The following is a 27,250-nucleotide window of genomic DNA, read 5'->3' as shown; positions in this document are numbered from 1 at the left end:
AACTGAAAAAAAGTTCCATTTGTTGATTGGCATAATCAAGCTGTGCAAGCAGCGGAGTAGTCGCATGTATAAATAAAGAAGCGCGAGGCGACTCTCGCAAGGGCTTAAAAAAGATGGCAAACGAACGAACGAACAAACAAACAAGCTGCCAAGTGCGTGCGACTGATTGTCGGTTTCGCTTAAGCTCGCGCACACGATGCTTTGTTATGGCAGCTACACGTATAGCGATTTACGCGTAAGTAGTCGAGCGTAGTCCAGAGTAGTAGACCGTCGAGCTGATAATGCGAGCACAATGTCGAGCTGCCAGTGCAGCTCAGCATGGCGGGCCCAACAACGGCACCATTTTAAGCCCGACGAGCCACTTATTGGCACACATGTAAAACAGCAGCAGCAGCAGCAGCAGCAGCAGCGGAGCGTTAAAAACGTAGCAAAAGTAGATTCCACGGTGGGCCCGAAAGGTCGTGGCCGCGTAATCAAGTCCTCGCAGTGCGCAGAGGAAGGGAGTCGCGTTGCAGCGACTCGACGCGAGAACACGAGCTCGCTAAATCGCGATAAATAATGCAGGTGGGCGTTGAAGCGCCGCGGCTAAAGCTACTTTGAGCCAGCTAGAGTAGGAGCGAGCTATACAGCGGCAGGTATTACGAACACACGTACTACGCGTGTACAACGTAGCGAGCTCGTGTGCGTTTAGGTTAAACGAGCCGGAGCAGCTGCTCTGTGCCATATAGCAGTGTACATGCATGCCTCGAGGATCGAATACCTTCGATGGGCACGAGCTCGTCCCCGAGCCAATGGGACGAGCGGTGGGCGTGGTCCTGGGCTCGAGCATTGGCCGAACGATCCGGGGGGCCAGCCTCGCTCCTTGAACGCCGCTCAAAGGCGCAGCCAGCCGAGGAGAGGAAGGAGCCCCGCGAGTGGGGAGTCGGACTGCACACGCCGAGAGCTGCAACTATACACCGCTCCCGGACGCGCTTCTCTTTCTCTCTCTCTCTTTGCTTCACGTGATTCTGCTCTCGACCGCCGGCCAGGACAGACGCCAGTCCAAAGCAGACTCGAGCGTTAACAAGTTGTTGTTTGTTGTTGTTGTTGCCCGTGAAAAAGTCCTTGTCGAATTGAGGCAGTGCGCGCGTGTATGTGACATGATCGACTGACACGAGAGCTCGATCCTCGAGCTAGTGCGACCGAATAATTGCCCCCGGCTCTGATTGATTATCGACGACTCCGCCGAGCGACTCGCGCGAGTTACGACCGTTCGATCGTTGTTGGATCTGTGCAGACTCGCTCGAGAGCCAGTGCGACGTTTAATATAATATACATATAAGTCGAGTGACGCGATGAAGTGCACCACCAGACGTCTTTAGTTCCTAGGCCTAGATCGGGTAGTAGTTTGACCAGTAGTTTGTCGTCGTTAAAATTCGCGTCGCCATGTCGGAGCACGGGGAGAGCAGCGAGCTCGACGCGACCGAGGAGATAAACGTCGACGAGCTCGACGAGGAGCGCAGCTGCAGTCCAGGCAACACTGGCGGCCACTCGGACTCGTCGCCGCCGCCCCTCAAGCACGAGGCCTGCACCAAGGAGCAGCTGCAGCAGAGCAGCGAGCCCCCGCCACCCACGAGCCGCTCCGGCGGCGGCATGCACCCCTTCAGTATAAGCAGGCTGCTGGCCGACAGCTGCGGACAGCTGGTGGCCGTGGCCAAGGACTCGGCCGAGGAGATGGAGGCCCAGCAGCGAGCCGCCTCCCAGTGGGCCGCCGCCTGTTGGGCCGCCAGCGGCGATCGGCGCCACGAGCACGACTCCGACTCGAACAAGTCCGACGAGGACGGGGCCAGTCCCAGCAGTCCCCGGCCCGAGCGATCGTCCAGCGGCGCGAGCGCGAGCATGGCCGCGGCGGCTGCGGCGGCGGCCGTCATGCACCCGGCCGACCTGCTGGCCCCCTTCAGACTCTTCCCCGGGGCCTCGAGTCTGCTCTACGCCAACGGCGTGATCAGGGTGCCGGCCCACAGGCCCCAGGGCTCGCTGCTGCCACCCTGGAGCGGTCTGCCGACGAGTATGCAGCAGCAGCAGCAACAGCAGCAGCAGCAGGCGGCTGCGGCGGCCGCTGCCAACGCCGGACTCCACACGGCCAGGTTCCTGGCGAATCTCGCGGCCCACCCGCTCCAAGCGCACCCGCATCTCAAAGACCGACTGGCCGGTGAGTAACTTTTTTCGTTGATTGTACATTGCATCGAGTCGTAAGCCGCTGCTTGCAGCTACAGTCGACAAATGCTTGCCGTACGAAGTAGCCTGTCATTTATCAGCCCTTGTTCGGCTTGGCAAGTGCGTGATCGGTAGTCGAGAGGCATAACTAATCGCGGGCCAGTTAAGCAGGAGCAGTTCAAGGGTTGTGACGTAATAAGGCTCGTAGCTCAGGCTCAGGCGCAGGTAGATAATTGCCGGTGCGTGGATCGCGGCTCGTTATCTGCTCGGCTCGATCTGGTAGCCAAGGCAGCGCGGCGGGCTCGAATCGATCGATCGACCGAGCTCTCCTCGCGGCTCGATATTTTCTCTATCGGCGACGAAGTACATAGGAGCCGAGTCGCGCGCGATATCTGCAAGAGCGCGCCGAGAAGTAGGGATGAGAAACGGTTAGCGGAACGTATAGATATATAGGATATAGGTACGTGTGCGTTGCGGAGTGCGCAAATAGCGACGTTGCAGGAGCGCAAGAGCGGCAACGGGAAGCGGCTATTGCTTTTCGCGGAAAGGGGCCACTTTTCTTTAGTCGCGCTCGCGTCTATTGGCAAAACCATCTCTCTCTCTCTCTCTCTCACTCTAGCTGGCTTTTTATGCATTTGTACGTAAACACGGCGCACGCGCGTATGTGTGCGAGTATATATGCAATCCCGCTGTTTCCGCGTAAAAAAAAAAGGCAACTGCTACTATCGTCGCTACTTATATTCGCTGCGGCGTCATTATCGCGATCGTAGATTCGAACGGCCCCGCTCCGCCAGTGGTATACGGCGAGGTTCCTATGCCAAAGCTAATTCGACTCTTTGAATAAGTTTCAGCATCTGATAACATTTAATGATGGCTGTATTACGAGCTGGAGAAAATTCGTTGGCAGCCTTTTGTATACAAATTTAGCGAGCTCGTCCGTGCTCGCGCATGTATATACATTCACTACTGAGCTGCCAATGGCCAAAGCCATTTCTTCACTTCTCTGCACGCCTCGTCGTGCTACCTATAACTGCTACTCCTTTTCTTTTTCTTCTTTTTTTTTACTTCTGTTTTTTTCCTTTTTTTGTTACTCTTTCAGCGAACTGACGATTCTCGGAGTTGAACGGCACTTTGCATTCGTTACCGAGTGCTGGCAAGAGAAAGATTAGGCGCGATATTATTCAAGCGAATGACGGAATCAACGAGTGCAAAGCCAAAGCTGCTGGCGAGGTAACTCGCCTCTCTTTTAACTCGCTCTTTCTCTCTTTCTCTCTCTCTCTGTATTTACGTGTTTACAGGGCCCAAAAATTAAAGCAAGCAAGTCTACGTACGGAAGATGCTAAGAGGAAAGGAGGAAAAAAAAGTAGTAAGCAAAGAGCCTCGAGGGCCGTGCGAGCTGTACCTGCGCAGGCCGGAGCACTCGAGCGCGCGCGCGAGTACCGAGAAGAGAGCAAAAATTCATCGCGTGACCAAAATCTGAAAAAGGCCCAAAAAGTAAGCTATACGCGGCCCCGCTCGGACTGGACTCGGACTCGGTCGTACATAATGCTCGAGTCTAACTACCATATACGCGAGCTCATCAAGTGCTGTCGATGCGTGTTGTCGGGCCGCGCGCACATTCATCGTGCTCGTGTGTGTACAATACACAAATATATCCGCAGCAACGGAATTAGGGCCTCGAGTTGGCGAATCGCCTCTAAGGACTTGCCACCAAGTTTTAAGTAGCTGCGCGTAAAGTTCGAGTCTTAGCTAGACTAATACGTGCGCGCGCGAATTCGATGAAGCTCGAAAACGATCGCTTCCCACGTACCTGTGTAGCATAGCTGCTAATTGCCATCGTACGCGTGCACGCACACGCACAGTTTAGCCGTGCGCTTTTATTTATATGTATTAATAGACGCGCGCACCGCGAGGACTTGGCAATTTTTTTTTTTTTTTACTTTGGCAATTAAGGATCGGCGATCGACGTCGAAAATTATCATCTATTTCCGCTGGGCATCATACACGAGTACAGAGTTAGCAATTGCCGCGCATATAATATATATCGATGTTTTCAGAGAATCGGTGTGCGAGAGAAATACTTGTATATGCGGCTGTTTGCTGGATCGTAAGGCCCCGAGTAGCGGCTATGGACGTGTCGGCCGGCTGAAAAAAAAGACGTTCTATATCGCAATTGCACTTGGCACCTGCAGGCTCATTGTTTGTTTTTTGCGCCTCGAGCCCGAGTTGCGGCTGGAGGAATGCTTTTTTTCCGAAATTGATATGGCCTCTCGACAGCTGGCAACTGCACAATCGCTTCGACTCGTTTGCATTGCGAGCCAGCAGCAGCAGCAGCCAAGCAATTCCCCGACAACGAGCTGCGGAGAAAGGAGAGCTGCGCAGTAAAAAAATTGCCAGAACTGGCGCACGTGCGAAAGGCCAATTAGGCAATTGTAATTAGGCGCTCGGCTCGCGTAGGTGGAATTAATTCGGGCGAATCGTGGAGCGCCTGTTATAGCGGCAAACAGCGGCGTCGACTGATCGAGTTAGCAGCGAGTTGGGGATTCAGCTCGTCCATCATCGCTCCTCTCGCCTCCGACGTTTGCCGTATATAATTCGCTCCTCTATACAACAGCTCGAGTACAGTCGTTGAAGTTGCCTTATATACCTAGGTGTAGCTTCGGCGGGCGCAGCTCGTGTGCTTTGGCTGGCTCTGTATAGGAACCGAGTCGGCAACAACGTGTGTGGCGACTTACGTAATTAACCCGACTTCGGTTTAATTTTCCTCTCGACGATTACTCCACACGTGCCTACTGCTGTACAGAGCCAACAAAGTACCCGTACCCTCGCTTTGATAAAATATGGATCGTATTTGCGCGCTTCACGCCGAGCTGAGCAATTTAATCGCAAATGAACGCGCGCGCCACGCAACAACAAATATATACTGTATACAGGCGCTTTCCAATAACGCGGAGAAACAGCTACAAGTATATAACAGAAAAACTGCAACTACAGAAAAGAAAACGCCCGTAGCTACTGGGCATCCTTTGGCAGCTTTATGCGATATTCCATGATAGCTGTTATAGCGCGTGGCGCGATGAATCATTCATGATCTTTGGCATGCACGGCATCGTATTTATGAATTATGAAAAGGAGCGAGCGATTCGATGCCAATTGCCGTACATAATATGCCTTCTTAGATCTCGCAACGAGATATATTCCATAAGCTAATAAGTCATTTGCACTCGGAAAAGCTCGATGCGCGTCTGCAGTCTATACGTATAGCTCACGTACACAGCTGTCGTAATGACGCCATATAGACAGCTTCGCAAAATGATGAATAAATTCAATCTGCCCTATTCGGCCGATTAGCGCGAGCAGCCGTATCCAATTATTCGACGGATTCCGCGCATAAAACCGCATGTATATTCCAATGAGTCGCTATATAGTTGGCTGTAATGCGCGACCCTAATAATCTCGCGCCGAGCAGCGAGCGTATTACGAAATAATTCGCGCCGCGTGATTATTGACAGCCGAGCGCGATGCGGCTTACACCTCGACAAATTTACCTAAATAAAACATGCCTACATTCGCACTTTGCTATCCTGCATCGAAATAAAGTTCGCTGTCAATCTCTTCGATTATCCAGCTTGTTTTCGCGTTTATTCGATTGACTCTTTTTGTCGAGCTCGAGCTGCCAAACGATCCGAGTCAATTAAACAGCGCCAAAAAAAACATGCGGCTGGCCATCGACAAACGGTAAAACGTGTAAATTACAAGGACGATGCGTTGCAGAACGATTCGTTCGACACAGCAGCGTCCGACGATCATCGCAAACAACAAATCGCCGAAATAATTCAAGCCTCGGCGCGTATTTGTCTCCTCGAGGATAAAATAGCTGGGAGGGTGTCGCAGTAAAGTCAGCTTAGCGAGTGGCAGCTCGCCGGCGAGGGCTGAATCTCGTAAATATGAAGCTCGCCTCATAGACGGAGCTTTTTTACGCGTCTCTCACTCTCGAGCTCTTGCTCGGCTCACTCGCACGGCTTTGCTTAATATTATGGGATTTTTTTATCGACGCCTCGTAATATCGATAATGCAAGCTCGCTGCGCGCGGCTCGGCGTTTTTCACCCCTCGGCCGGAGCAGCCTCTTCCGTACACGGTATCTCAAGCAGCAGCTACACGTGTAACAAGTTATGAGTTTGAGAAATGATAGCAAGCCGCTCGTACGGTAGGTAGGTACGACGCCAGCAGCCCGTGGGGTGGCACTTTTATGCGCGACGAGAAATATACGCCCGAGCGAGTGGAATTCAAATTTCTTCGGAGCTCGCCAAGGCACCGCCGAGGCCAACAGCTGCCAAGACGATTACGACTGCTCGCGAGAACCGAGCTGCTGCTACAGTTCTCCCTTGGCCAATGACGTGCCTTGGCGCGTATCTCTCGCGACTCGCGAATCCGCCTAGAGTCGAGTGGAGTAAAGTAGGTGTGGTTCGCGTTTTCGGCTGATAATCCGTTGCGAGCGCGATAAAGCCGAGGACATGATCATCGACCGCAACCACAATTAAATGTGACTTTCCTCGGCAATTACTCGAGAGGCGCGAGAGAGAGAGAGAGAGAGACAGCGACGCAGCCGAAGCAAGAGCGAGACTCGCTCCGAAACACGACATCAGAAGCCCGGAGCACCGAGCGAAAAACAGTTGCTATTCGACTTGCATAGGATTTGCATGCGCATAAAACGTAGAACATGGGGAACGCACGGCTCCCCAGCCGCACGCCTAGTTACGGCGGTAAGACAATTTACTTTGAAGGCTGCAGCCCATTAACGTGTAGACGCGCGGCCAAATAATAATGACTTTCTCTCGCGGCGCTGCAGGCCCGAGCTCGTGCTGCTGCTGCTACTGCATAGAGAGATAGAGAGAGAGAATGAGATGGGATTCGCCGCTTTTAATAGGATTGCGTCAACTTCTGCGAGATGATATTTCAATGTTGAGTCATAATTGACAGTAGCGCGCGGCCGACGGCAAAGGTTATGCTACACAAGCTCAGTGGGTCAGGCACTGCACAGAGCTCGTTAGAGCGTGGCGCAACTGCGGAGCGTCGCGAGCCTAGCTGCCAAGACAATTTCCTCGGGATGATTCTTTAATTTTGCAGCGCGTTCGCGTAGCCTCGCTCATAAAAGTTGCATCTTCTTACTTGGAGTGCCTATATCCAAGTGGCAAGGTTCGCACCTTCTTTTTACAATTAAGCTGGCCCCTAGCATAAAGAGGCTTATAATGTCGGAGCTCGACGGCGCATTAAAAACACTTACTGATTTCCCAGCAGAAATATCAAGCACGGGCGTGAATCGCGCTCGTCTCTCTCTCGGCTTCGCTGTGCTCTCCGACTCTCGAGGTAGACCCTCGACGCGCGACGTCGCGATCCCGCATAGCCTAAGAATTGCGCCGTGCTGGCGTTCGTTAACCGGCAGGGGCGGCCTCGACGCGACGCTCACGGCAACCGCCCCGTCGTCCTCTGTTTTATTAATGAACCAACTCGCTCGCTCTCGAGTCTCGCAAATTTCTTTTTCATTACAGCCGGCTGGGGAGGCTCTTTGACGACAAATTGTTCCCTGTGCGTGTTGAACACGTCGGAGCGAGCGCAGAAGTAAGCGCGACAAACGCCTACATCGGACTCGATCCGATGAATTTTCCAGCTGTCAATGTTTAATCCTGCATGGAGATAGACAATTGTACCTCGAGTCGCCCACGATATGATTAAATTATTACGTCGTTGGAGCTGTGCACGCGTATTCGGTCGGTCGCGACGACCGAGCGGAATAATTTTTGAACGAAAAAAAAAAAAAGATTATAGAGCCTTTCCGAGTAATGGATAAACGTAGCTGCGAAATGACCGATACTTGAGCTCTGAAACACTTCACTTTAGACGTTTTACGAGGCACTTACATTGTTTACTGCTGTTCCTCGTATTATAACGCGAGCCGTTTCTCCACCACGATCGCGAGCAGGCCCCGACTCGTTCTCGAGCAGCAGCAGCAAGTGCACTTTGAAATCCATCCTCGTCGAAATCAGACCACGAATATTGAAAAATGTATTCCAGCGTGCGGGGGAACGAGTTGCTTCGAGAAATCGCCGAGACTCGTGAGGCGTTGCGGGCTCTGCGAGTAAACTTTGCGCGCATCGAGTACTGCGGTGGCCGCCCATCATCGTCACCAAAATAATTCGCAATCGACCAAATTTCAATCGTGTGAAAATCCGCGAAATCGTCGGGCTATGGGACTGCGAATTCTCGAGCGCGCTGAAAAGTTTCGCAAACTAATTGCCGACCTACTGCTATAAAAGTCAACTCGAGTGGAGGCCAATTGTAATCGCGCTAAGATAAAATACGCCAATTTCCAGCGTTATCGTGCGCGAAAAAGAATCGCTGCTCTCTGTCCGAGTCGAAACTCGTAAGCTTAGATTCGCAGAAATAAGAGATGAGTGACGCGCCGAAGAGCTAGTGAAAAGGTTAGAGCGGGCGAAATTTTACAGCCTTTAGCCGAAGAAACGTTAGTTTCGCTCGTTCTGCCAAAAAATGTCGAAATCAGTCGGCCGCCAAGTTTGGCTCGCTCGACACGTCGACCGCAAAATCGTTTCGCAGCCAAAGAACCACACCAGTGGCTCGTTACGGCTGAGCTTGTATGTAACGCACGATGCGCTGTGCACGAGAAAAACCAACGACGACATACTCGACAAATGGGTCAGAATTAGCCGATTGTGCCATGCCACGCACAATAGCGTTGAGTCGCGAGCAAGGAGCGAAAATTCGCCGAAAGGTCGATCCAAACGGACTCGGCTGCGTCGACGGGGTTGAGCGCGCACATAGTGGGGGACGCGTAACACGTCTACACGACGACGAGCCGGGCGATTATCAGCTTAATAACGATCATGGCCGATGTAAATTTCCTCCGGCGTCCCTCGCTAATTTCTTTCCCAGCCTGCCCTCGTGGCACAGGCTTACCTTATATATACCATAGCTCCGTACTATATTCAGGAATATTAAGCGTGGCAGGCTCGAGGCAACGTCGATCGATACTTGGAGTTGCACAAGCGGTGTTTGGCCATGTTTTTGTTGCTTTTCAACGCGCCGCAGATAGTCGCAATTTGGCCGACGAGATAAAATCGTTTAATTTAATAATGCACAACGAGATGGAGCGCAATAAAAATGCATTATATCCGTTGCTTAAGAGGAAAGACGATAAAGGTGGACGCGAAAATTGAGCCGCGCAGCGCGAGCAGCGGAAGAAAAAAAATTGTGTCTTTTATGCGGCGGCGAGAGCAAATTAAATCGCTCGCGAATGACCGAGTGACTAAACTGCCCGTCGCAATCGTACTGGCTGCACTACGTCGTTCGGCCTTGGACGCGCGCGCGACAACGCCAGTTTTCCATTGCGCAAATATCGCTCGCTCGTGTATAGCACAGTGCTCAGCTCGAGACAAAAACTTTTCAATCGTAAATAAGGCATGGCGCGAGCCAATGGAAACGTTGTAATTGAGCTCTTGGCAAGACGACGCGCGCATGCCACTCGCCTATATATATCGTAATAATATAATAAAGCGACTTGTCGCAGCTCCATTACAGTACGTTATGCGATTTCATCGACGTTTAGCCCGTCAGCTCCAAGTGCTTTTATACGCTTATTTAAACGATCACTTTGGATAGCATTGAAATTACTTGAATAAAGATAAAGCTCGACTGGTCGTAAAGCCATGCTTAATTCTTGAATAAACTTCAAATTAGATTATTTACAGCAATTGGTCGCGGGAGTCGGTCCGCTCGGCGTCACAAACTCGCACAGTGCCAAGTGCGAGCGTATAATGCATACAGGCACGCATGCGCAATCCCCCGCTTTATATAGAGATCCTCGAGCTTTATATTCTCGCCCGCGCGCGCGCAAGTATATACTATATACTACTTATAAGCTGCTGCTCAATAATAAGACTCCACTCGTGCGAGCTGCGGAGCCATTAGCGCTGAGAGGCTCTCGGTATCCGACGGCGAGATCGCTTACATATACTAATGCACTAGACGCGCATTCGATTCGCAATAAATACGGCCAATATACTGCCGGCCACGGTACGGGTACGGTACATATATACGATGCTGGCCGATAAAGTCAACGAACAACGAAATAACTCGCTGGAAATGGCGAGGGAAAATTTTGCACGATTTTCACCGATGCTTTTTGCCGACATGTTTCAGTGGCGGGCAGCTTCCCCAGACGGATAGGCCATCCGTATCAAAATCGAACGCCGCCCAAGCGAAAGAAGCCACGTACGAGCTTTACGAGGTTACAAATAGCCGAACTGGAGAAGCGATTTCACAAGCAAAAGTACCTGGCCTCGGCCGAGAGGGCCGCTCTGGCCAAATCCCTCAAGATGACCGACGCCCAGGTGAAAACCTGGTTTCAGAATCGCCGTACAAAGTGGAGGTAAGTCGAGTATAAAAACCTTTCCTTCTTCCTCTGAAGCACGAGTTTGGTTCAGCCATCGTCGCATCGACGACGTAATGTATACGGAAGCTCTATAGCGACGTTGAGCACTCGGCAGTTCTCTGGGTTGGCAAATGTATCCGCCGCGTCCCGGAGCGAGAGAGTACGCGGCCGCGATAAGGCGTGTGCGCGCGATTCCACGCGCAATTCGAGTGGGACTCGGGGCGAGATTTCGTTAAAAGGCCTATAGAGGCGCGTTACTGGCGATTATCGGCGTTTTGCATAATTCTCGCGACGACGACGCGACTGTACAGTGACAGATGCAATAAGCATTTCTGCGAACATCTCAATAGAGAGACGGGCAGAGAGACTGTATATAGCAGCTGTAAGCTGGAAAACAAGTGCTAAACGATCGTCTCATTAAGGCATAAATAAGCTTATAAAGCGGCAAAGACTTAATATGCAGGCGGTGGTGGAATGTTAATAGCCGGCGCGCTTTTGCCATGCGGACTTTTGCCTCGAGTCGCGTATATATAGTCGCCGTAGTGGCACTCGTTATCCTCGACTGCACGATCGACTGCGGAATAAATGTTGAGTATACGTCGATATAATAGCGTGCCGAAAACTGGCTCTTTTCTCTCTCTCGCTCTCGTTCTCTCGGCTCTCCTTTATATAGCGGCGGCGCGATAAGAGACGAAAAGGCGCACTCGCGCTCGCATTTAGATAGCCATTGAATTTCGAGCGGCCGAGCACAGCTCGAACTAGCACGAGTAGCTCTGCGTACCAGCTTTGCTCCTCCAAGACGGCCTTTGTTTGCACTCGGATCGCTAGAAAAGTTGCTCCGAATATGAGAGGTATGGGCCTCAATAGCAAAGTTAGCGATAGATGCGGTGCAGGCTATATACATAGGTATAGGTAGAGATCGAGTCGAGCTCCGCTGCGGAGCATATAGCGAAGCATATATAGGAGCTGGCTCACGGCAGCTTCGAGCGGGAGTCGACTCGGCGAGATAAACTCGGCGCCGTCAATAATTCAGTCGGCTAACAGCTTAGCCCTGTCCCGTACATAATGCACACTCGCTCGCGAACATACGTATCGTATACGTGTTATACGTGTGTGTGTGTGTTTGTGTGTGCTGGGAGCAAGTTGCCTGCTGCCTGCTGCACGCCGCACGGCTAACATGGCCTCCTCCTACTCGGCACTCGGCACTCGGCACTACTTGGCTCTCGGGCTGTCTGTGCAGTGCCGCTGCCGCTGCTACTCAGGGCGCTCTACACACAGTAGCAAACTCCCTTTCCTCTCTCGCTGGCTCGCTTCTTGGCTTTTAAACTGTCAAACGGATTCCAATTCAATGGCTGCTGCCGCCGCTTCGATCTCCGGCTCTGTTACGTATAGCACGTATATAACGCGATGCAAAATCGACTCGATCCCTCTCTCCCTTTCCCCATACTTTCGTTCGTTTGAAATATTCAAGCGAGCTTCGTGTACAACACCACGCCCGCGCGCATAAATGTTCGACACATACATTGACTTTACCGGGGCCCGCGCGCGCGCGCCTACAACTGATATTCCGCGCCGTTTCATGAACACTCGAAAGCTCACCGATACGACGCGAGCGTGTCCCATCATTCTGGCATGAAGGCCGAATTGCACATTTTCTCTGCCCCGCTGCCGTCGTCGTCGTCGTCTTGACTGCAAATCGATATCGGCTCGAGCAATTTTTAAAATGCAACTGCGCACCGACTCTATATCGCCGCATTCGGACAAAACAAATAAAACAGCGCCGCGGCAAGGACGAAGAGGAGCGAAAAAGCAAAACAGCGACGTTCCATTAGGGCCATAATCTATCGCGCCGCCAACAGCAGCAGCAGCAGCAGCAGCAGCTCCGCTATAATTAAACGTTTCTTCGCTTCCTACTTTGTTTTGCGCGCTATACAGCTCCTTTCAACTTTTCTCGCTTCTCGGCTTCGATCGAATTTCGACGCGGCCCTTACGTAAGCCTGCTACACACGTGCTCATCGAGGATAATTACAAGGCGAAAAACAATCGTCCTTCCTGCGAATTGCGAAATTGAGGAATCGCGTGGACGCGAGAAGTGCGGATTTATTAAATGGCTCGTTGGCTGAAAACTGGTTTCTCGGAGCGAGGCAAGACCGGTGGCCTGCGCTCTTTGTTTTACTAGCTGATATTCTTCTTGCCGCGACGCTGTTATTAGTCAATGCGCCAGGACTTGGCCGTAGATAAGCTAAACAAAGTCTAGCAGCTAGTCTCGAAGCTCCGCCAGCTTCAAGAGTAATTAACGCGCTTAGCCCTTAATAATTGAGCGCGTCGGAACGATTACATTTTCCGAGTCCCCTTCATCGTCGTCGTCGTCTCTGATCTGCTGTTTTATGCTTCGAGTGAGTGGTTTCGATCCTTCCATCAAATTAGCTGGCAAAGTTGAATTTTATCACTTCGGGACGTGGCTGCGGAGCAGGCGGGAGCTTTATCCTAATGGCTCATCAAGTTTGTTGCTCGACCGAAAGTACAAAACGGAAGAATTGCGAGCCCGAGACAGCCTAATCAATTGACAATAAGGACGTGCTCTTGGTCTTATACACCACGAGCGCGTAGACTCGTTTTAATCCTCTAATGAACTTGACTCGGGGAGCAGTGCTAGAAAACAGACGCGGCCGCCAGTCACGACTCAGCCTCGGCTCGTTGCCGCAGCGCTACGTGGCTTTTATGCTGCCGAGTGATGGCACCACGACGAATCCGATTAACTTTATTACGTTTGTCTTGTTTTTTCGCGTCCCCCCTGCAGTAGTTGCGCCTCTCGCATGTGCGCAGCTACTTGTCCTATTACTCTTTCTCTCTCTCTCGCTCTTGAGTTGGCTGTTTTTCAACCTTACACGCAAGATCTGCGCCAGCCGTGTCACACGCAGTCTGCTTCGTCGCACGCGCCCAAACGACGCCTCGGAGCTGACGCGGACCTGCCCCTGCTTCCAACCATTACTCTTCTTTTTCTTTTCCATCTTCAAATTGACTTACTCTACCAGATACCCTTTGTAACAAATAAAGAGCTGCATTGAAACGTGTCAAAAGTTTGTCGATCTGCTCGAATTGCTCCAATTTAACGTGAATTTCAAATGTGCACTTTTTTTGCTGTTTTCAGACGTCAAACGGCCGAGGAGCGCGAAGCGGAGAGGCAAGCTGCGAATCGTCTGATGCTGTCGCTACAAGCCGAGGCCCTTGGCAAGGTCGGCTATCCAAACTCGGTGACGAATCACAGTTCCGGAGCCTCGGTTCCTAGCCTCGAGGCTCAGGCGGCTCAAGCGTCGCTGACGCACCCTGCAGTGAGCCAATGGGCTTCGCCGTATGGACCACCTCAGCCACTCGCCGATCCCATCTGTTAATCCACCGCAATTAGATAAAGACATTCCATCCAAATATCGATGAAAAACCTTTCACTTCAATATCTTTGCATTATGATTCAACTTGTTTTTACACTTACATCTTATCATCATTAGCATATGCACGTGTAAATACTTGACCGAACATTGACCAGCTTAATTATTGTTATCTACAAAAATCAACGAACGTAGACTCAGAAAGTACTTTGTAATAAAAATATGACAAATAGAATATGACGCCTATTGTAAATAAATCCGTCTTAAAAATACAAGTATAATTAGGAGCACCATCGAGTATTTTAGGACAGCTCTAATCATGTTAAAATACACTTAAAACATATCTTGTACATATATTAGAGAATGTAGCAAAAGTTGCAACTTGCTGTTCAAGTGTGTGATAATGCATAATGTGCTTGAATGTGACAAAATTTGTAAATATGATTCTCGATGATACTAGTTTTAGCAACAGTAAAAATGTGAAACTTAGAAATCTAACATATAAATATCATTGTACTTAAAACTCAAGCTATGTGATGTTATATACTTATTATCTAAATGTTGTACATAATAGAATTGATAAAATATAGGTTGATATAATATATATATACGAAAAAAAAATTAAAATTCATTTCATTTTTCAAACACTTGATATTTTATTATTTTCCACAAATTTACCCCCTTTACATAATACATTATATAATTAATTACATCATTGCTACGATTTTTTTAGCAGTATAAACCACTTTTAACAACGAGCCAGTCACTACCATGCAAACACCCGCAATGCATCATATCATTTTAGGACCCCGTGAAAAAAATATAGTATCCACAATCGCTGCGCTAGGATATCTTGGGTACGATTCTCAATTTTCCTTGTTATCTAATATATTATACTATAAAAGAGATTTAGTAAAAAATAAACACAGTTAAGGAAAATTTTTTTTTTTTTTGAAAAATTATATTTTAAAACCCAAAAGTTCAATCGATTTGAAATTTTTACAAAATGACGTTCATCGATTAAAGAAACTGCAAAAAAATTTCAGATGAAGATATTGAAAATTGTTCATTTTCCATCAGGTTTACTCGGTCATCCTGTTGTCCTGTGGTAGGCAGGATATTTCCTGACAGGATCATTGGAAACCAAAAATTTCACATATTTCTCAAAACTTATACTCTTGGCTAGTGATTAAAAGAAGGAAAAGTAAAAAAAATAAAAATTGATAATTTGGCACGAATTGGAATGATTTTTCAACGCACATTTTGAGCAAAAAATGAACCTCGCCCGAATCTCGCCTTATTCACAGCTCCAAACAAAACATGAAAAATTCTCGGTTAATCATTGCATAAAAAACTGCAGAAAATAAGTTACCAAAAGTAAGCACGGAGAGTAATAATTAACAGTACGCGAAATTTTTTCTGGTTCGTAGCATTAATATTTAATATTATATGATCATTAGGGCTGTGCGAGTACTCGAAAAAACTCGACTCGTCGAGTTTGAGTTTTTTTCTCGAGTTCGAGTCGAGTACTCGATTTTTATTAGGACTCGAGTTTTTTGGGGTACTCGCAATATATTTAAGTTTTAAGTAAATAAATTATGAATTCACAGTCTCTAGACCACCTCCCTTTGTGTGTACATGCTTATAAGTGTGATATTCGCAGTGAATTGAATTGAAAAAAGAAAATAATTCAATAGCACCACACTTCATCACACGTATATAGGCACGTACGTCGGACACACAAAGGGAAGTGATTTAGAGACTGTTAATGTACCATTTATTTACTTAAAACTCGAAAAACTCGAGTACTCGAAAGAAACTCGAGTACTTAAATTTTCCCGACTCAACTCCAACTCAAAAACTCGGGTACTCGCACAGCCCTACTAATCATAGTTGATAGCATAGAATTCTGATAATACACAATCATATTGGCAAAATTTTTATTAAAATTTGAAAAAAACTTGTACATAAACATCTATATAAGTTTTTATATACACGTATATTTACAACTGCCAAGAAAAAAATCAATGTTTTCCATTATTTCAGTTATTACATGTATGTTATTCTGCAATAAGTCTAAATCGTTCATTTATAACCAGTAAATTATTCATGACAAAAATAAATATCATCTGACGTAAGATTAGATACAATTGCGCATAATTATACGTGACTATGAGAAAAAAGCGCTTAAAATCTCCACACCAACGCAAGATATTCACATTTGATTTTAAGATATAACAAGATTATTTCATAGTTAATTATGTAACATATTGTCTAAGTATGTATAAAAATTAGTTTCAATGAAACTTTAGTGAACTTAATCCAAAATTTTCCGAGAGTCAATATATTCTAGTATTTACTTCTAGTATTCACCATTACAGAAACTTCACATTTTTTGGTAAAGTCGTAAAATATAAGACTTGCTGAAGTGGTACCGACCTGAAGTTTTACCTTCGTGAACTATGTTTTTCGGTGCCGTTTCAAATTTCTCAGATCACCAAAATTATGCTCTCAATCATCACATCCGAAATCTCTGCTACCTTCATGGACTGTCTTTTGGTGGGAGAGCAAATGCGATTTTTGTCCGAATTTCTCCTCGCATATATCGCATGTGAAATCCTTCCGGCCTTCATGTACGGTCCTTTGGTGTAAAAACAAATTCCCTTTTAGTCCAAATTTTTTCTCGCATTTATCACATGCGTAATCTCTGCGACCTTCGTGGACAGTCCTTTGATGGAGGAGCAATGTTTGTTTATGACCAAATTTCTTTTCACATTTATCACATGCGTAATCTTTGCGACCTTCGTGGACTGTCATTTGGTGCTTTAGCAAATCTGGTTTTCGTCCAAATTTCTTTTCACATGTATCACATGCGTAATCTTTGTGACCTTCGTGGACTATCATCTGGTGCCTTAACAAATCTGTTTTTCGTCCAAATTTTTTTTCACATTTATCACATGCGTAATCTTTGTGACCTTCGTGGACTATCTTTTGGTGAGAGAGTAAATTCCCTTTTTGTCCAAATTTCAGTTTGCACTTGTTACACGGGTAATCTTTGCGACCTTCGTGCACTGTCCTTTTATGGAGGAACATAGTATGTTTATTTACATATTTCTTCTCGCACTTGTCACATACATAATCCCTGCGATTTTCATGTACTAACTTTTGGTGAATAAGCAAATTACTTTTTTTTTTATATTTTTTATCACATTTATCGCATGCGTAATTTTTGCAACTTTGATGTACTGTATTTTGGTGGCAGAGTAAATTATGTTTGAGTCCAAATTTCTTCTTACATTTGTCGCATTCATAATCTTTTTGATTTTCATGGACTATATTTTTATGTCTTCTCAAATTGTTCCGATCCCCAAATCTTTTCTCGCACCTATCACATGCGTAATCTTTGCGACCCTCATGAATTGTTATCATGTGCGAGAGCAAACTCTCTCTGCTTCCAAATTTTTTCCCGCAATTATCACATAAATAATCTTCGAAGACTCCGTGTACTGTCTTCAGGTGGAAGAGTAAATAAGTTTTTTTTTTAAATTTCTCCCCGCATTTGTCGCATAAGAAATCTTTGTGATCCTGATGAACTGTTTTTATGTGCAACAGCAAACTCTGCTTATTTGCAAATCTCTTGAAGCACTTTTCACATAAGTAATCTTCGACGACTCCGTGTACTGCCTTTTGATGCTCAAATAAATTCGATTTCAGTTCAAATTTTTTCTCACTCTTGTTACATTGGTATACTTTGCGATCGTCATGTAATGTCTTTATGTGTGATAGCAAACTACGTTTATTTCCAAATCTCGTCGCGCACTTTTCACATAAGTAATATTTGAAAACTTCGTGGAATATTTTATTGTGCTTAAGTAATGTTGATTTATTTTCAAATTTCCTCTCGCATTTGTTGCATGTGAAATATTCGAGATCTTTATGTACTAATTTTTGGTGCGTAAGCAAAGTCGATTTTTTCACAAATTTTTTCTCGCACCTATCGCATGCAAAATCTTTGCGGTCTTTGTGTACTAATATTTGGTGTCTACTCAGATGACTTCGGAACTCAAATTTTTGTTCGCACTTGTCACATGTGAAATCTTTTCGTTCGTTGTGAATTGTGTCTCGGTGTGTCATCATGTTTGATTCTAGTATTAATGCCCTCTGAAAAATATTACTAACGTATTATTTGTCGTTTGAAACAATGTCGTGTTCACTTAAATTATCCTTTGAGATAAGTTCCTTGGATTTGTTCTCATTTTGGTGCCACGGAAATCGAATACGTAAAATTTATCTTTTGGTATTACGACTTGTTTGGTCGGAAAAGACTACCTTCAGACTAATCTGTTATTATTACAAACATGACCAGGATTCGAGGGACGATGTCAAAATTGTTCGTGATCATATTGTTTACAATCATGTACCGATTTATCCGTTTATAAATTTTTTTACAATATTTTAACAAGTTTAAAATTCTAATTCGTCGTCATTTTCTTCGAAGAATTTTTTCAGCCTTTTAAATTTAAGGGGAGTCATACACCAATTCACTCCTCTTTGGCATTTTTGTGATATAAATCACATTTTAAAATTAATCCACATTTTGAACACAAAATTAAAAACTTTTAGCCCTAAAAGATAAGGAAAAAGTTGTAGAATAGGCCTTTGCATCTAAAAATAGCTTTTTTTTGCTATTTTAGCATTTTGGCACTTTGCGAAAGATTCAAATTAGACTTCTGGTAAGGAGAAAAATCTTCAGGAGGACGCGCTTCATGGATTGAGTTTTGTGGAATGTTAATTACAGTTATAAAAAGTTTGTACGGCAGCAGATGTGAAAAAAGTAAAAAATAAGAAAATTAATTGATGTTTTTGAGCAAATATCGAATAATAAAACTGATATAAAGGTGTATATCAAAATTTCACAAAGCTCAATCCACGAAGAGCATCTTCCTTAAGATTTTGCTCCGTACCAGAAGTCTCCACCTGTAAAACTCTGATCCGAACCTCGCCCACAGGGCCAAAATGCTAAAATAGTAAAAAAAAGCTATTTTTAGATACAAAGGCTCATTCTACAACTTTTTCCACATTTTTTAGGGCTCAAAGTTGTCAATTTTGAAAACGTTGATTACCTTTAAACTGTGATTTACACCACAAAAATGCCAAAGAGGAGTGAATTATTGTATGACTCCCCTTAAGTATATGTATTTCAAAAAATTTAATTGATATTTTTTTCAAAATGAATTATAACAAGCAAATATGACCGACTATAAATGCATTTTTTGAATGCTTATTTGTTATATTAACATTTTTTGAACGTGTTGAATTCGATTGAGCAACCAGACAAGTGGTTGATTAGAGAAAGACTGAGTTTTTTATCTTTGAGAATCTAATTCTAAGCAATCGAATTGACCCTTGTGGAATTTTTTTATCTCTTACATGCAATATTGAGTATGTCACCTAAGTAAATGAAAAAACTAATGCAACCTAGCTCTTTTAAGTTTGCAAATGTAATTCAAGCACATAAATAAACTTTACGAGGTTGGTCGGTTCGATTACTTGGGGTTGCATATCCGATTAACTCAACAATACTTCTTTAGCAGCATGAATCAAAGGCGAGTACTTACTAACTCGACTCGCAGTCTTTTCACCTAAAATATGTGTATCAAATTTTTCTTACATGATTTATTTTCGTTCATTTTTTTACAAGATCAGAAAAGTATCGTTGTTGAGCTGTGGCGACGATATTTACGCGAGATATGTTTGCCTTTGTCGGTCAGTGAGTTTTAAATGAGAGATGATCTTCAAGGCAGAAGAAGAAAGAAATTCAGCTGATTTTCGGTGCGGAGCTTGAAACATATATACAAGTATATTTAAGGAGACGAGCGAGTGTCGAATACCGGATGTGGCGAGCTCTTTATTGCTGATAATTGCAGGGCAGATGAACCGCGCCAAACGTCTCTTATATACGATATAATGGAGCTGGTATATAGGTAGCAGGATAGAAGACACAGTCTACTATGTACATATTGTACACGGCTTATATAAGTTAGTGTTATAAGCTGCGTCTATGATTCCCAGATGAATTATTATTTGGGGACAAATATTTGATTTGTCTTGTTTCCTCTTCTATTTCGAAGCTTTTATGTTTGTGAGAAACAATTTTATTTCATCGGAAAAGTTATTGATAAAAATTCTGCAGCAATAGACTTAAAAATTGTACTTAATACGAATTTTTAGCAACGGAGTAATGTAAACAAGTCAGTTTCAAAGATAAAATTCCAAGAAACGCTAAGTAGATTTTAATAACAGCAAAGGATTCGGAGGGTTGAAAAAGTTTCTGGCAGGCTCGTCGAGTGTTTCGACGTCTCAATCATGCCGATGCAAATGTAATACTCGAATCGCGAGCATCGAAGCTCTGTCCATCAGTAGGAACGCGCGAGTTATTCTTTCGAAATCGCGTCAATACAGCTGTGGGAGTCGAGCGAAATTAATTGGCTTATTCGTTTGTGTCTCCCGACAAAAGTGCACACGTTAAAAAGTAGAGCCGTGCGAAAGGGCTGCGCAGTGGTCCCTCGGGTAATCGGAGCACGATTATCGACTACATCGCGATGCCTCACCCTTAGCCGCCCAATAGATTGTGAGAAAAGACACGGATGCAGTCGGCTCGGGGGGGCGCGAGGCCCACAGCACAGGGGGAGACTCGATCGCTCCACTGCCGCATTCGTATAGCTATACCGCTCCAACTGCTTCCGATGCTCGGCAATTGTCCTCGCATTAAAAGAATTGGCGATCGCGATGCAAGTGCAGTTTAATAGATCTACTCGACTGCGATTAAAAGAATTGGCGATCGCGATGCAAGTGCAGTTTAGTAGATCTACTCGACTGCGATCTACATCTTCTCTGCTGTCGGAAACGAGGTAGGTACGGTAAGATCTGGCCCTTTCCAAAGCGAGATGTTCTCGTGATTGATGATCTATCGGCGCACGAGTCGCTGAGAGCCACTGAGAGTCGCTGAGAGTAGCTCGTGAGCCACAGCAGCAGCAGCAGCAACTAATTCGATTGATGCTCGCGTCGCGGCATATGCGCGATGAATATGTGAATGTCGAGGGGACCAGGAGCACACGGGTCTCGAATCTTGTCCTGGAGACCTGCCACGCGCACTTGCTGCCGCTCGGCCGCCGCTCGATTTTACCCCTGGGCTTTGTGCACTTTGCCTCGGCTGTATTATATACGCCTCGCAATTCACTTCAATTTGATGACTCGTCGAAGAGGCGGGAAAAAAGGCCATCGTCTGTTTACGGCTTGCACACGCACGATTGAATAATTACGAGTAGTGCCTCGATCCCGTCTAATTGCAGCGACACGAAAAATGATGTTTGACACAGTGTCGCGATGATCGCGTGTTACGCTTGCTTCCCCTCTCGCGTGGCGTCGACCAGTCCAAGTACATAGAGTCTCGCTTGGACTCTTACTCGGTCGGATTAATTCGCAGGGCGAACTCGTCGGCGGAAAACTCGTTTCGTCCTCGAGCTTTATTAGCATAGTTGCCGCTGCTACTACAGGCTATTACAGGCTACTCTACAGGCGATTCCATTAAACAGACACAGAGTTCAATCGGTCGAGTCGTAGGCGTACGCCTGTAATCCTTTTGAGGCTGGCGGCGACTCGTGAACCGCAAAACTATCGGAAATACAGCTCGAGATGATGAGGAGCGGGGCGGCGGCGGCTACGTCTCTCCAGCGAGGAGTTCTCGAGAAAGGCCGCGGCAAACAGGAAGCAAATACTTATATGAATATACACGGGGCTAAGATGAGCGGCATCCCATGGAAATCGATCGACGAAACAAAAAGCTAACTTGGCTAATACACAATCGCATCCTTTAGTAATTGCAATATGACTTTTTTTTCTCATCTCACGGTTTCCTGCTTTGCACTTTCGTCTCTCTATTTATAAATAATGTATTTGGTTTCGTTGCTCGCATCTCGATTGGACAAACGCGCACACTTGCACACAGATCGAATGGAGAGAGAAAGAAAAAGGGAAAACAAATGAATTATTTTTGTACTTATCGAGAGAAACCGGTCGAGTCTGAACGTCCAACTCGTGTGCACGGGCAAATTAATTAATAATCAGCGGCTCGTTATCGAAGCTAATCTACAACGAGTTTTCGGGCTTGCTCCGGTGTGTATCACGTCGAGTAAAAATGCGAAATATCAGTGGCACAGCCATAGGCGCTGATTCAACGTGCAGCAGCAGCAGCAGCAGCGCGCGAGATAACATTTGTTTTTGGCTTTAATGGTTGCAGCCGTGGATGCAGCGAAAAACGTCATCATCGTCGTAAAGTCAACTGCTGCAATTCGCGCGATTGTAGCCGTGCTAATGGACACGCAGGCTATATATGTAGGGTGCCAACAGTAGCTAGACCTGTGCGCTGCGCATCATGCATATTTCAATGATGATGATTCGGGGCAGTCGGGAGGCTGCGAGAGAGAAACGAACGAAATGAACCGGCCGAAGCCAATGAAATATTCAAGCTGGACAGTGACTGTTGAGCTGTTACACGTCGATCGGGCAATTTTCAACGACTCCATGATTTCCGATGACTGCTGCATTTCGGCCGTGCAGGCTCGGGCGCGCATCGTCGCTTAATCATCGAGCCTCGCTCTCGCCAATGACTTTGGCAGCTAAAATGCTGGCCCGCATAAAGTCTGCATAAAGCCTGCGCAACTCTCGTTATTATCGCTGCTTCGGATTAGTTTTTAATTCGATGTTCGCTGGGCAGCAGGACCGAGTAATGAGCTCGCAACTGATTAATTGTATAATTTTTCAAAGTTTCTAGGCAGGGGAAAATTCGTACCCGAAATTCTAGATACTTTTGGGTTTCGTGTATGAAAACATATTTATTTTCTAGAATTCTCTAAATTTATTTGGATCTCTACGGTTATTTCTCTTTAAGATTAGGTGTTTTTTTTTAACTTTAAAGAAATTATTTCAGTTAATGGTGCATTATATAAATTCATCTTTATTCGCGATGATTTTACATCAAGAAACAAAGAAATGATGAATAAAAAAAATTCCTTACGGCAATTAAGTTTTGTTTTGAATTATTATTTAAATTGAAAAAAGAAAATCAAGAGAACAAACTTGATTTTCAATCAGAACAAAACAAGAGCTAGAAATTAAAAATGTGTTTATAAAATATTGAAGGTAATCATCTTCTTATAACTGAACATTTCAACGTAACATACGTTGATGCAATATTTCAGATGATGCTCAGAAAAGAATTTCAGAATGATTCGCCTCAATAATACTATTTACAATATACAAAAAGATTCTGATTGGAAAGAAGATTAAGATGTGAAAATTTCTAAAAGATATTTGGGGGTGAAATCAATTTGATCAAAACATCAAAATACGGTTCATGGAGGCACAAAGATTTGACATGTAAAAAACGCGAAAGAAAATTTGAACGAAAATCGACTTTGTTTAAACAAAAGAAATAGTGTACAAAGTTTGCAAAAAATTCGCATGTAACAAGTGGGAGAAACAATTTAAACAAGTATGGAGTATGTTTTGGCACCAAAAGATAGTCCGCACAGGACGCAAAGATTACATTCACGACAAGCGTGAGAGGATATTCGGGAATCGGAGCAATTTATAAGACACAACTATTTTGTATTTAAAAGCCACGATAGCAACGCACTCATAGTTGGCACATCTATATACGATTATAATATATAATTTTTTACATTTTGAATACATTTTTAAGACTTTAAACGAAAATGAAAAATTTCGCTTATACGAATTTTTTCCTGAATACCCAAAGCCATAATTTTTAGCCAGCCAAGACATAATTGTGGCTGTTGATCAGCTGCTCTTGGCTTGGATATTACAACATGGTCGATAGCCGGCTACATAATGCATAGAGCTGGGCAGGGGGAGGTAAGCGAGAGCCGCTAATCCTCGACAACTCGACGAGTGTCTCTACTAGCTGAGCTTTCACTCCATCTTGCCTCTCCCTTTGACACGTGAAAATCCCTCCTCTCTCTTTCTGCCTCTGTCTTTGGGCTCGATCGAACAGGGCCGCCGCCCGCGATACAGCCGATCCGCGACGTACAGGACACGCGCGCGATCCATTTTCACGACTAGACCGCGCGTTACGTACGTTCGGCACGGGGGCTGCTGGTGAGCTGGCCCAAAATTGTAGCTGGCTCGAATCGGCTGAAAATTACAAGCGCGCGAGGATCACGCTCGATAAAAGCGGCTCGAGGCTGTAAAAGGTAATTGCGCGTAGTGTCGGGCTACGCGTAGGAATACATAGATAGGTTTTTATAGTACATAGCTCGGACGAGCATCGGCAATTCGTTCGCGCTCCGAGTCGCTATTTAGAACCGGATGTGTGACTGCTCGAGTCATGGGATGTGTAAGCTAGAGCGAGCTCGTATATAGCTACACGTAGTTATACACACACACCTATAACTATAATTACAGCGTATAAGCGCGCAAAGTGTATAGTTCCGCGAAGTAGAGCGTATAATAGGCAGCAGCAGCTCGTCCGAGCTCTATGATCGCGGGTCAAGGTACAGTCGCGCAGGTATATATATCCGACCGGCCGGCGGCCTCTGGGCACTACTACTGCTCCGACCGAAGAGACGAAAGGCCGTGCGTGACGATCGACCTGCAGCCCGACTCGCGCGCAAAGAGCACATCTTCGAAAACGGCTACTCTTTACGCGCCCAGCTCCACCTAACAAAGGCAGACCTCGGTAATTGACAGCTGGCGATGCTCAAAAATTTGGATACGAGGAAAGCCTTTTTACTAACATTATGCCAGCATAATATATATAAATGTATAATGAAGTCGGCATTATGCTTTTCGAATTGCCAACAGCTCTCTCGACGAACGAGTTACTACCATATACAGCCGATGTATCCGAGGCAGCCCGAGCTCGCACGCGCGTCCCGTGAATCGCGCGCAGATGAGCCTTAAACGTTTAGTCGAAAAGCAGCATCGGCCGCGCACACACAGCGATGCTCGAGCACGTAGATTTCGAGCAAAGTTGAAATTATCGCCGAGGCCAGTTTCATGATAATTGCGATCATGGCGCGCACGAGTTCCCAGGCCTCCTCCACGAGAGGAGCCTCATTTTCATGAAACGTTCGAGCGCGCGCGATTCGCATATATACCTACGACGATTTACATTGTAACGATTGCGGCCCCGTCGTGGTGAAAGCCGATTCTGAAAATTCCAATAAACAGCCGGAATGCGCAAAAGGGACTTTTCATTCCAAAACTATTAGCGAGCGCGCGCTATGTTTTTTCCCCGCAAAATATAAGGCGCTCGTGCAACGAATGACCAATTATACGTACTAAAAAGGCACACTCGCGCCGCTCGCACCGTCGCTCCGAGCGATAATTTTCAATTTCTTCTACCGAGCTTGTAATTTTCATCGTTAAAATTCAAACGGAACGGCCGGGAAAAAGGCGTCCAAGACCATCATCGCACGAATCTATTCCTAATTAATGCCTCGGCTTTAACGAGATATTGCATTTCGATAACTGCGTACGTCGCGCGTTTTGCCTGCGCTTGAAAAGAATCCCGATACTCATCGAGTCAACGTATTCTTTGCGTCAGTATGCGACAAACAAAACGTACAGCCCCTTAAAGAGACAACCTCAATTCTTCTCTCTTCTCGAGTCCTCTTCTCTCTCTCTCTCTATACTGCAGTCATTAAGATAAGAGTAAGTGCTACTAAGTGTCCCGCGGATAAGAAAAAGGCGACGAGACGCCGCCACGGTTTCGCTCGCTCGAGCTCGAATATAATAATTCGCTCGTCCCGGGCATATTTTCGCTGACGTTTTCTTCCGCATATTTATATTCTGCCTACATAATTACGCCGTGTAAATCTTGCCGAGCTGTTCGCAAATCAACTTGTATCAACAATTAAGAGGGCTGCGCGATGAGTTGTTGTAATTTTTTCCGCGCTCGCCTCTTTCTCAACTTGGATTCTCTTTTTTTTAATGTATCCTCTTTTGTGCAGATAACGCCGTCCAACGGAATGGCCTTCGCATAATGAAAAGGAAGCGTAGTAAATTTTTCGCTCCTTTTAATGGCCAGTACGGCGGGCCGCGTGTACGGTGGGCGCAATTTTTCACCTAACCGCGATCTTGCTCCGCCATAAACTTGGCTTCGGCAGCTCCCCGAGTGTTTGCTCAATCCACGACCCGTATATATATATAATATATTAAACGACGCCACATGCGCAACCATCGTCGTCGGCGCCCAAAGCTCCGCTGCATCGAATTTTCCAAGACTGGCCTTTTCGCTCGACGATGTTTCGCTCTTTGCAAATTTTATTCTAACGATCTTCTCGGGCCAACGCTGCTACTGCCGCTCCTCCCGCTCCTGTGGCTGCTGCTGCTATTGCCGTCCTGTACATTGCACTGCATATCAATGAAATAAAATTAAACTGCCAGTCGGAGCACTAGAGCAAATATCGCCAGTCGTTGGATTTTTATTGCGTCATTAACAATTGGAATGAACAGTAAGTGCCGACCAAGGCGAATTTATTGTAATTGTTTAAGCACATTTATCGCACTTAAAATGCCAATAATAATAATAATAAAAAAGGCAGGTGTCGCAGACATTAGCGAGAAACAGCGATATGTGACTATTGGGTCGTTTTTCCGATTTTGTCGAGCTTTGCGCCCATTTTCTCGTCACATAGTATACGAGCAAGATTATTGTATGAAAGCTATTTTACTCGACTTGAGTGAGATCGAAGCAACTTGACTATTGACCGTGTCGATTATCGGCGCCGCCACCTAATGCTGCGAGCGCCACCTTGACGTATGAGCTTTAAGCAAAATCAACCGAAGGTAACGAGACAATGCCTGTTCTGCATAACCATCGAACGTATTTACAGTAAAAATAAACTGTCGTTGTAACAGAGTTCTGTACTTACATTTTATTTTTTGATCATTCTAATATAATTTAGTAAATCTATTTATTCTAAAATGTTTCATATAAATGGCAAATATTTGTCAAAAAATATTTTCGCTTATTTCAAATATATTTTTAAAGAATGTAAGCTTTTGAAAGTTTTAAAATTCTTAGTTATAATTTATCAAGGACGAATGCACTGTAATAATAAAAACAATATTGAATTTATATAAGTTTACAATGGATTTTATATGGGTATATAACAAATTTATTCAAACTTTTCA

The 27,250-nt window shown here is 45.6% G+C and overlaps 1 protein-coding gene across 1 annotated transcript; it reads left to right on the top strand.

The window, feature by feature from the left end:
• The first annotated feature begins 1,124 nt into the window (after positions 1 to 1,124).
• Positions 1,125 to 14,315, top strand: LOC106660278 (T-cell leukemia homeobox protein 3). Its single transcript, XM_023458241.1, has 3 exons — positions 1,125 to 2,191; positions 10,412 to 10,640; positions 13,795 to 14,315. Exons 1-3 carry the CDS (start codon positions 1,426 to 1,428, stop codon positions 14,033 to 14,035), a joined length of 1,236 nt encoding a protein of 411 aa, XP_023314009.1. The 5' UTR covers positions 1,125 to 1,425; the 3' UTR covers positions 14,036 to 14,315.
• The last annotated feature ends 12,935 nt before the right edge of the window (positions 14,316 to 27,250 follow it).

Source organism: Trichogramma pretiosum, unplaced genomic scaffold (assembly GCF_000599845.2).
Source record: "Trichogramma pretiosum strain Unisexual culture from Peru unplaced genomic scaffold, Tpre_2.0 scaffold51, whole genome shotgun sequence".
Lineage (NCBI taxonomy): Eukaryota > Metazoa > Arthropoda > Insecta > Hymenoptera > Trichogrammatidae > Trichogramma > Trichogramma pretiosum.
The sequence above is the reverse complement of the archived record's forward strand: the minus strand, read 5'-3'. Positions and strand labels throughout refer to the sequence as shown.